General features: G+C 34.2%; 3 protein-coding genes across 4 annotated transcripts; 2 read left to right on the top strand and 1 right to left on the bottom strand.

Annotated features, from left to right (window-relative positions):
• LOC116024479 (transcription factor PCL1-like) lies at nt 1-3,536 on the bottom strand. 2 transcript variants are annotated; one of them, XM_031265376.1, is made up of 2 exons: nt 2,380-3,536; nt 1-632 (listed from the first exon to the last, which is right to left on the bottom strand). In XM_031265376.1, the coding sequence occupies exons 1-2, from the start codon at nt 3,317-3,319 to the stop codon at nt 616-618; spliced, it is 957 nt and encodes a 318-aa protein (XP_031121236.1). In that variant the 5' UTR covers nt 3,320-3,536; the 3' UTR covers nt 1-615. The 2 variants fall into 2 exon arrangements, with proteins under 2 accessions (XP_031121236.1, XP_031121235.1); XM_031265375.1 differs by having other exon boundaries at nt 36-632; nt 2,306-3,535.
• A 2,445-nt stretch (nt 3,537-5,981) lies between these two features.
• Nucleotides 5,982-9,448, top strand: LOC116024123 (protein FAR1-RELATED SEQUENCE 5-like). The gene is made up of 6 exons (XM_031265025.1): nt 5,982-6,011; nt 6,854-7,025; nt 7,140-7,235; nt 7,533-7,604; nt 7,890-8,961; nt 9,358-9,448. The coding sequence occupies exons 1-6, from the start codon at nt 5,982-5,984 to the stop codon at nt 9,446-9,448; spliced, it is 1,533 nt and encodes a 510-aa protein (XP_031120885.1).
• Nucleotides 9,449-9,519: 71 nt separating this feature from the next.
• On the top strand, nt 9,520-10,826 carry LOC116026227 (protein FAR1-RELATED SEQUENCE 2-like). Its single transcript, XM_031267707.1, has 2 exons — nt 9,520-9,743; nt 9,836-10,826. The coding sequence occupies exons 1-2, from the start codon at nt 9,726-9,728 to the stop codon at nt 10,559-10,561; spliced, it is 744 nt and encodes a 247-aa protein (XP_031123567.1). The 5' UTR covers nt 9,520-9,725; the 3' UTR covers nt 10,562-10,826.
• Nucleotides 10,827-11,220: the final 394 nt, after the last annotated feature.

The following is an 11,220-nucleotide window of genomic DNA, read 5'->3' as shown; positions in this document are numbered from 1 at the left end:
TTTGGTAACCAACTACAAAGTGAAATCTATTGATCTTTACCCAATTCACATACCATAAATGCATATATGCCAACAGGAGAGCTCCATGCACAAGTTTTGTGATATTTGTGAGCAAAAGTGTCAAAATGGCAAGGCCAAATTTGTAAAAAATGTAAATAGCATAATTGCCAGTACAAACTTCAGGCAGGCAAATTTTTTTAGGGGTTTGACACAACTCGATTTCACAAACATGATAAATGACTATCTTGTCAATTGTCATGCATAAGCAGCGGGGAAAAGATAACAGTATAATAATGATAGAGAGGGATAGAGCTTCAGATACCCAATTGGGTAGAGGCACTGACAAATATTTGATTAGATCTATTATTGAATCTTCAGTTGTTGCTGAAAGGGAAGGTTTTAATAGTCTTCAATAAACAAAACACACACCTTTTATCAATGAAACAACAGGTTGGAGGTTATACGAACAACGTGCAACCAGTAGACAAGATTTATTGGAAGCTTCTGCTTCAGGTCAACGGGAAAGTATGCAGGAACTGATGTCTTTCTTCTGTTTAAATCAAATATGATCAGATGAATTTCTGGAATTCAGCTTATGATGTCTTCATGGATTATTTAAGCTCGACCAACATCTGAAAAGTCATCACTTCAAGTCAAGCACATTGGTTGAATTAGATTAACTATCCTGCTTCTAAACTTAAAAAGCTATGGTAAATATAAATTATAATATTATTAATGTCATCTGGAAACCTTCACTAATATCAGAAGGTAGGAACTAGAAAGTATAAATATCACAAGCAAAAGCCTGTACCATGTTGAAGACATCATCTTAAACATATGAAGCTTCTTGAGTGATGTGGTCAAATCCACACCATCAGTTTGTCTGTCTGTTTTATGAAATATGAGACACCATTCATCTACATTAGCTGTTATAAGATCAGGAGATGTACAAATTTGCACTGCCACCTAAAGAGAGCATTTTATATTTATTCCAAATAATCTTAACATCAGTTTTGTTTCATATGATTGAACTTGTCTAAGGAGTTAAAACTACATTGTCCTCTTAGTGGCTAGTGCACTTGGAATATGCTTGCAGGATATTGCAGATTTAAGTGGTGTTTGGTTGGGACTTTTGCACCCTACTATGGATTTTGATACTCATTACCATGTTTGTTTGCCTACTTTTGTTATCCAACTATTGGAATCAAATCATTTGGTGTGTTTGGTTCAAACATTGGAATCGAAATGGTAATAATGGGTTTGAGTAGAGTGAGTCACTTTGTTCGGTAGTAAATAGGAATTGGAATCAAAACGAATAAATAAATAAAGAATTAATTAATTAAAAAATATTTTTTTTGAAAGCAAAGAAACCATATAGATTACTGTAAAAGAGCAGAAAAATAAATATATATATATATATAATAAAGATATATACACATATATGTGTATATATATTAAAATTTCATATTTAATGCATGGACAATAAAGGGTAATGGGTTTTGTAATCACTAAAGGATTTGATTTCAATAGTAGGATAACAAAAGTAGAAAAACAAACATGGTAATAGGTATCAAAACCCGTAATAGGGTGCAAAAGTCCCAACCAAACACACCCTGAGTAACTATAAACATAACAAGATAATATTTGATCCAGAATGCAACCATAGCCACATTTGGCATTTTTCTTAAATCAGGACGACAATCAGAGCACCTGAAAATTGCAAGCTTGGAGGACTCTTCTAACTATGGAAACTCCAAAAAGTTATCCAATGACAATATTTACTAACTTTGTCTGCAGAATGAGCCTTATACAGACTATAACTCCTTTAACAAAATCTATCTAAATATGAATAATTCAAAACAAAAAAGAAAGGTGAGTGCTTTGTCCAAAAACTTCCCATCAAAGAATACAAAAAATTGCCACAGACTACTATAAACTAGACTACTAGAGAAACACCAATTCATCTACCCGTGCTAGTATAATACATTATAATTACTGTGTATTTGTTTATATACATTTATCACTCAAAACTAGAATCTCAAAACAAAATCCTACATCAACTATTCACCAAGTAACATTCCAGTGGAAGCAAAATATTAAAATTTTTATTAAAAAAAAAAAAAAAAAAAAAAAAGTAACATTCCAGCAGACAGAATTACAGAAACATTATTAAACCATGTGTGACAAAATTAAATTATCAAAAAATTCAGAATGCAGAAACAGTGAGACTAAACTATAAAAGCTAATGGTTTCAAAAAAAAAAAAAAAAAAAACTATAAAAGCTAATTTATATGTACGATCTGACCTCTTTCTCTTTTAATGCAGACAAGTAGAGCTAAAGCAGTTACTTGTCAGTTGTAGCAACATGATGATACGCACCAAATTTGTTTCCAGGCCACTGACTCTGCTGCCCCATATAATACTGATGGGGAAAACCATTGGAAGGTGCAGCATTTGGGTTTCCCGCAGGAACTCCTATATGCCCATTGTGGCCAAACATTGGCATGGGCACCATTTGGTGCGGGTATGGAAACGGAATTGGCATCGCCATGTGACCATTGCTGTTATGATGGCTATTCCCGTGACCGCTCTCACTAGACTCGTTCAAACTCTGTGGCACAGGTGTGGAAGCAAACAAATGATCAGATGGCGAAGGCCCCTCGTTTGGCAACCCCTGCATCCTCTTCAAATACAACCTATACTTCTGCAAATGACTGGCGACGTTCTCCCGTGTCAGTCCCTCTACGTTCATGAGCTGCATAATCGTCTTCGGCACAGCCTTACTAATACCGAGATGTCCAACCACGTCCAGAAACCGCTTGTGCAATTGCGGCGTCCAAACGAGCCTCGGCCGCTTCAGATTCAGAGTCTTCGCACACGAGTCCTCCCCGAAGTTTTCATTCCGCAAAGCTGAGTCAGCCTCCTCCGCCCCACCTCCGGACTCAATCCGCCGGCTCTTCCTCGAATCGGATCCTTCCCTCGTCAGATCCGTATCATCATCCGTAACCATCTGCTCCCTGTTCCCCTCCTCGTCAAACGCCTTAAAATTAAAATCATTCGTAGACGACATCGTCTGAGGCTGCCCTCCCTGTAGCGACGAAAACGTCACCTTCGACGCGCGACTCACATCGAGCATAGTCCGAAACGGTGCCGGCGAAATCCGAAACGCGGAAGCCAGCTCCGGAGGGATCAACGACTGACACAACGGAGTGAGATCATCGGCGTTGGGAAGACCGTCCTCCCACTCCATCATCCTATCCTCATCCCCACCGGCGGCGCTGACACCGTCGTAGTCACCGACTTGCACTTCTTCACCCATGGCAGCTGAAACTCGCAAAGCTCAAGTCTCCTCCGACAATTTTTCCTTTCAAAACTTCAATATCCTATCCGATCACACAGCTGAATCTTCATCCGCGATTTGAGCTATGGATTCAGATAAAAGGGTGAGAAATCGGATTATGGATTATGGATTATGGATAGAGGAAGGGGGAAAGATATTTCAGAGGGAGAGAGAATCGCAAAATGGGGAAGAGAATAATTGTTGAAAATTGAGGGGATGGCGGTGGGAAAAATAAATAAGTTAGGGAAAAGCGTGAAAAGTGCATTATCCGGTTGCCAGCATGGACGCTTCAGCCCTAGATATTTTTTGATTTTGTAAAATCCGTAAACGCGTTCACATGGACCCTCGCAGCGCCATTTCTGTGCCCAACATGTCAGATAACAATCACTATTTCATCGACCACAGTATATTTTTAATATATTAAAAATATATTATTTGAAAATACATAATTTTTTTATATATTATCAAATAATATATATTTATTATATAAATAATGTATTTTTAGTATATTAAAAATATATATTGCATTAATGGTCCACACAATAATTTGCCTTAATTGGTCCAATCCAACCATCCAAGAGAATGATAGATTTTAATTTTTCTACACTTTCTTGGTTTAAGTTGATCAATTTTAATTGATTTATCTGTTTGTAAGTCGCGCTTTACAAAGTAGGTTGAGAAAGTTATGAACAGATACTGCATTGTAACTCATATATTGTGTGTGTGTGTGTGTGTTTGATATTAATGTCATTTGCATACTTATACCGTTTTTATTCCTTAAATCAATCAAACATTGTAATACAATTTTTGAAGTCTATTTCTTCAGTGAACCAAACAGTAAAATATAATTTTTATATATTCTATTCTTTATCTATTCCAATCCATATGGAATAGCATTCTTATTCTTTCAAAATTCATTGCGTGAACAAAACATGAAGTGAAGGTTATTGCATTCCCTTAAAAAAAATAATAATAATAATGAAAAGCTACGATGATGGCGAATGGAAGACGATCAGTGGTAACGGTAAGCATGGGCAGTAGCCAGTAGGCAATGACAGTGAGGTGCGGACGGTAATGAGTAATGACCAAAGTTAATTTTTTTAAATATTAATATTAGTATTATTATTAATTAAAATAAAATTTAATAAAATATATCATTTGCCAAAAAAAAAATACAATATAACATTTTAATTAAATATATTGAAGCCACATCAGCTTAAAAAATCTAATTATCAAGTAATCTACCGGTTATCTAAAGATAACTTACAAAATAATCTAATTGCATTTTTCTTTTGTAAGTTTGAAGTTTTTATTGGAGCTTTTTGAAGTTGAAGGGTCTAATTGCACAAATCTGTATAGTTAGAAGGTTTATTTGAACTTAAACCCGTAATTTTTTTTGTTTAATGGTCTATTTCACGTTAGGGAATATTTTCATTTTACATCTACCTAACAGTTCATCTTTGTTTGCAAACATGAGCATTCTAGAAGACCCCAAATTTTTTTGCTAAAGTAGTGCGACCAACATTCGCTAATAAATTTGTTCAAAAAAAGAAATTCACTAATAAATGGCGGTGGCGTATATGTTAAATGTCTTTTTCTTAATTACGTCACCGAATAAAATTGTTATTCTTAGCACATCATCGTAAATGCCCTTTTTATTTTCTCTTCGGTTATTTTTGTCTCTTTTGTTAAAAAGCGGTAGTTTGACGCAAATTATATCATGGACCGTGGTCCACAAAGCATTGTGGACCAAGGGCTGAAACGACGTCGTTTTGTTATTTCCTAATCGTTAGATGTAGACGGCGCTGTTAACTATCACCGGCGGCAATTTTTCTTCTTTCAGCTTTCGTTGTTTCCTTTTTTCAGTTCGATCTAATTTTTCTTGTTCGCAAAGGGAGCAAAGGAGATTACATTTGTTCATCGCGATTTGAGTTCATTATGTCGCGAATTATGGGAGAGATGTTAGGTAGAAGTAATCTTATTGATGATATTGATTTGAATGCGTTGATTGTTGAAGATTACAGTTCATTAACTCCTGGTATGTATCTTCGTTTGATTGTATAATTAGCTTTCGTTTGTTTACTCGTTTGATTGTGTAATATTTGTAGGTTATATTTGATGCTATATATTTTCAAATATTTATGCATTGCAGTTGAATGTAATCTCCCTAATGGTGTTGAATCGGATTCACTAGTTGTATGTAATGCTAGTTCTTCCTGTTCTGATGGTGATCACGATGACATTCCAGGTTTTAATCCCGACTGGTGTTGAATTATGCATTTGTGTTCGAATCATCATAGTTAGTATGAATTTGTTTCNGGTTGAGAAAGTTATGAACAGATACTGCATTGTAACTCATATATTGTGTGTGTGTGTGTGTGTTTGATATTAATGTCATTTGCATACTTATACCGTTTTTATTCCTTAAATCAATCAAACATTGTAATACAATTTTTGAAGTCTATTTCTTCAGTGAACCAAACAGTAAAATATAATTTTTATATATTCTATTCTTTATCTATTCCAATCCATATGGAATAGCATTCTTATTCTTTCAAAATTCATTGCGTGAACAAAACATGAAGTGAAGGTTATTGCATTCCCTTAAAAAAAATAATAATAATAATGAAAAGCTACGATGATGGCGAATGGAAGACGATCAGTGGTAACGGTAAGCATGGGCAGTAGCCAGTAGGCAATGACAGTGAGGTGCGGACGGTAATGAGTAATGACCAAAGTTAATTTTTTTAAATATTAATATTAGTATTATTATTAATTAAAATAAAATTTAATAAAATATATCATTTGCCAAAAAAAAAATACAATATAACATTTTAATTAAATATATTGAAGCCACATCAGCTTAAAAAATCTAATTATCAAGTAATCTACCGGTTATCTAAAGATAACTTACAAAATAATCTAATTGCATTTTTCTTTTGTAAGTTTGAAGTTTTTATTGGAGCTTTTTGAAGTTGAAGGGTCTAATTGCACAAATCTGTATAGTTAGAAGGTTTATTTGAACTTAAACCCGTAATTTTTTTTGTTTAATGGTCTATTTCACGTTAGGGAATATTTTCATTTTACATCTACCTAACAGTTCATCTTTGTTTGCAAACATGAGCATTCTAGAAGACCCCAAATTTTTTTGCTAAAGTAGTGCGACCAACATTCGCTAATAAATTTGTTCAAAAAAAGAAATTCACTAATAAATGGCGGTGGCGTATATGTTAAATGTCTTTTTCTTAATTACGTCACCGAATAAAATTGTTATTCTTAGCACATCATCGTAAATGCCCTTTTTATTTTCTCTTCGGTTATTTTTGTCTCTTTTGTTAAAAAGCGGTAGTTTGACGCAAATTATATCATGGACCGTGGTCCACAAAGCATTGTGGACCAAGGGCTGAAACGACGTCGTTTTGTTATTTCCTAATCGTTAGATGTAGACGGCGCTGTTAACTATCACCGGCGGCAATTTTTCTTCTTTCAGCTTTCGTTGTTTCCTTTTTTCAGTTCGATCTAATTTTTCTTGTTCGCAAAGGGAGCAAAGGAGATTACATTTGTTCATCGCGATTTGAGTTCATTATGTCGCGAATTATGGGAGAGATGTTAGGTAGAAGTAATCTTATTGATGATATTGATTTGAATGCGTTGATTGTTGAAGATTACAGTTCATTAACTCCTGGTATGTATCTTCGTTTGATTGTATAATTAGCTTTCGTTTGTTTACTCGTTTGATTGTGTAATATTTGTAGGTTATATTTGATGCTATATATTTTCAAATATTTATGCATTGCAGTTGAATGTAATCTCCCTAATGGTGTTGAATCGGATTCACTAGTTGTATGTAATGCTAGTTCTTCCTGTTCTGATGGTGATCACGATGACATTCCAGGTTTTAATCCCGACTGGTGTTGAATTATGCATTTGTGTTCGAATCATCATAGTTAGTATGAATTTGTTTCTGAAGTAGTTTTTGTTATTGGAAACATTCACTTACTTTTGAAAACCACTACAGTTTCTTTTGAAATACACTGCAGTTTCTTTTGAAATACACTACAGTTTCTTTTTCATTTCTCTGTATTTTTCTTTTGAAATACACTATAGTTTCTTTTGAAATACACTACAGTTTCTTTTGAAATACACTACAGTTTCTTTTAAATTATATTACAGTTTCTTATTATTTGGTCAGATGGCTGTAATCCATCTGCTGGAGGTGGTGGTACTTCTACAGATGCCAATGAGGATGATTCATCTATTCCAGGTTCTTATGTTTAGCTGTTTGTTCATTGAGTTTGAACAGAGTAGTTATATTTTTTGTTTAGGATCATCATACTTTTTCATTTCTCCGTATTTTCTTTTGAAATACACTACATTTTCTTTTGAAATACATTACAGTTTCTTTTGAAATACACTACAGTTTCCTCTTTTTTTTTTGTTTAGGAACATTGTAGTATCAGGTCAATATGTCTATAGTGTCAATTGATTTCCCCAATTAGTATGAACTGTTAGTGTATACTTATTGAAAGTTCATTTTAATAACTCACAGCTAATCAAGAATTGGTGGGACATTCTGTTTATTCACTTGAAGAAGCATTTGATATGTATAATGATCTTGCATCTCGGATGGGATTTAGTGTTAGGAAGGGTAAACAGTACTACTTCCCTGGAACTCGGAATGTGAAGTCGAAAAAGTTCCATTGTTATAAGGCTGGGTTGAAAGCAAAACAAGCGAGTGCTAATAAGTGTTATACAAAGATAGATACTCGGACTGGATGTGATGCAATGTGTCAATTTGACTTAGATTCAAGTGGGAAGTGGGTAGTTACAAAACATGTAAAGGAGCACAACCATGAGTTGTGTCCGGCATCTGCAAGCTATATGCTTAGGTCGCATAGGAACGTTTCTGTTGATCAGTTGACATACCTTAAAGATATGAAGAGGAGTGGAGTCCCATTATCTGATGGTATTCGGTTTTTAAAACATCAGTCTGGAGGTTCACCATTTGTTGGATTTACTGCCAGGGATGCTTATAACACAATGTTGTTAGATTCGGCGAAGCATTTAGATGGGACTGACTCTAACACTTTGATTGAGATTTTTCGGAAGAGACAATTGAATGAGTCTGGTTTCTTTTTTGATTTCGAAGTTGATGATGATGCTAGGTTGTGTAGTTTTTTTTGGAGGGATGTGCAAATGAAGTCGGATTATTTGTTGTTTGGTGATTTGGTGGTACATGATACAACATACCGTACCAATAGGTATGATATGATTTGTGGTCCATTTGTAGGTATGAACCACCATTGTATGAATGTGATGTTTGGTTGTGGCTTTTTATTGAATGAGAGGACAGAATCTTTTGTTTGGCTGTTCAAAACGTTTCTACAGTCAATGGATGGTAGGCAGCCACAAACAATAATGACTGATCAGTGTTCTGCCATGGCTGCTGCAATCATGCAAGTATTTCCAAATTCAAAACATAGGCTATGTATTTGGCACATTGGGGAGAATTCAAAGAAGCACATCAAAGGATTGAGAATGCAAAAGGGTTTCATAGAGTTATTTAATTTTCTGTTAAAGTATAGTGACACAGAAGCTGAATTTGAATTTTACTGGAACAGGTATTTTTTGCAACTTTCATCCTCAAATTTTGCTTTGTTTTTATAATGATAATGCTGGTTTGATTAAATGATAATATGGTTTTGATCAAATGATAGTATGCAGTTTTTACTATATTTGTTTTCTACTGTAGTTGGAATGATTTTGTTTTATTTATAGAAGGACAGTGCAGGCTTGAGTGAATGAAACTGCTGTTTTGATGAAAGGATACTGTGTCAGTGTTTGTGTTTTTATGTTTTCCCCGTACATTGTATGAGTTGGCTTTGTTTATGAAATGATAGTACTGTTAAGAGAGAATGATATTTGGGGGTTGACAAAATGATAGCATGTCAATGTTTATTTATTTGTTTATATATTTAGTTTCGAATTTTCAGTTTGTTTTTGTTTATTACTTGTAGATCCTATTTGTTTTTAGAGCTCAACTGGATTTATTTGGCATACCCCACACCCTCTCTACTTACAATGAAATTTTTGTTTTGTCTTTTTTGATCCTACAATTTATCTCTTATGTTATATTTTTTCAGGATGGTGACTGAGTATAATATTCATAAAAATGTTTGGTTAGATAGATTATATAATATTAGGGAGAAGTGGTGTCCTGCTTTTAGCAAACAGTATTTCTCTGGTGGTATTTTATCCTCGCAAAGGAGTGAGTCTACTAATCATTCAATTTCTAGAAGACTTTCAAAAACAGCTGGATTGTGTGATTTTTATAATTCATTCGTTAGTGTGATTTCTGAGTGGAGGAGCAGGGAGAGTGGTGAAGATGTTCGCTGTTCTCAAGGTTTGCCATCAATGGCTATGAATTACGTGAAGTTACTTTCACATGCTAGAGAAATTTACACTATTGAGATATACTTTTTATTTGAAGAACAGTTCTTGAAAGGTTCTTCATGCCATCAAGATTTGGTGGGGGTCAGTGGTGAGGTAATGAAATATCATGTTTGGCGTCCTGATGTTGATTTGATTCGTCATGAGGTTTGTTTTAGTTTTAAGGACTTGGATATATCATGTAGTTGCAGGTTGTTTTCAGAGATGGGTATTTTGTGCTCTCATTCTCTTCGCATTTTAAATATTCACTGTGTTGCAACAATCCCTGATAAGTATATTCTTAAAAGATGGACTAAAAGGGTTGTTGAAGACAGGACAGTAGAGAATGTTTGTGGTGTTGCTTCAGGTGGTTGGGTTATACAAATTGGTAGAAAGTTTCAGCGGTTGGTTTTATCTAGTCAAGACAATTCTAAAGCTCGGGAAGCATGTGAAGATGCCTTTCAAAATGCCAAGATGAAGATTGAAGCTGAAATTGGTCCTATTTTCTTTGAAGATGGTGAACAAACCACAGATGGTGTTATACAAAATCCATCACGTAGTAGGCCAAAAGGTGAACGCAACAAACGTTTGATTAGCACAATAGAAAAGAAGTACAAATATGCAAGAGGACGAAAGAATTATTCAAAGTATGTCGAGTTGAATACAAAGGCTGCTGTGCAATCATCTGTGCGAGAGTCTGTTTCTAGTATGGTGGGCAGTGGATATTTGGTCCATCCGTCTGGTGGTAGTAGCTCAAAGTTGGTTCATTTTAATCCAAATGAAAGTACTTAAAAAGAATATAGTTTCTTTTTGAAAATACATCACTTTCCTTTACAAAACACTACAGTTACTTTTGAAAAACACTACAGTTTCTTTGTCATTTAGCTGGAGTTTGAAATGGAATTGCAGTGGAATATTTGTCAGTTCTAGTTGATAAACCCTTCAGTTTCAGTTCATGAACCCTACATTATCATTTCAGTTACTCTATAGTTTCATTTAAGATTTTTAGGAATTATGGAGAAACAATATACTTAAAAAGAATATAGTTTCTTTTTGAAAATACTGCACTTTCCTTTACATAACACTGTAGTTTCTTTTAAATTACATTACAGTTTCTTATTGCAAACACTATAGTTCCACTTTGTCAGATTCATTTTATGAACAATGTAGGATCTTTCCCAAAGCAATACAGTATCTTTTGAATTACTCTATATTTTCATTTAATAATTTTTCGGGCATAACAGGACATCATCTAAACTGTTATATTTTTACAAACATACAGTTTCTCTTTGACAAACCAACAGTTTCATTTAGACAAACCACTAGTTTCTTTTAGTCAGGCCTTTAGTTTCATTTTGAAAATACAACAGAATATTTTTTACGATTCATGTGTTTTCATACAGCTAGTTCGATTTTATAAACCATGTGATTTCATCGTTTTGAAAGATTAG

The sequence above is a fragment of the Ipomoea triloba genome, chromosome 7 (genome assembly GCF_003576645.1).
Source record: "Ipomoea triloba cultivar NCNSP0323 chromosome 7, ASM357664v1".
NCBI lineage: Eukaryota > Viridiplantae > Streptophyta > Magnoliopsida > Solanales > Convolvulaceae > Ipomoea > Ipomoea triloba.
Note: the sequence above shows the minus strand (reverse complement) of the source record. Positions and strands in the feature narration are given on the sequence as shown.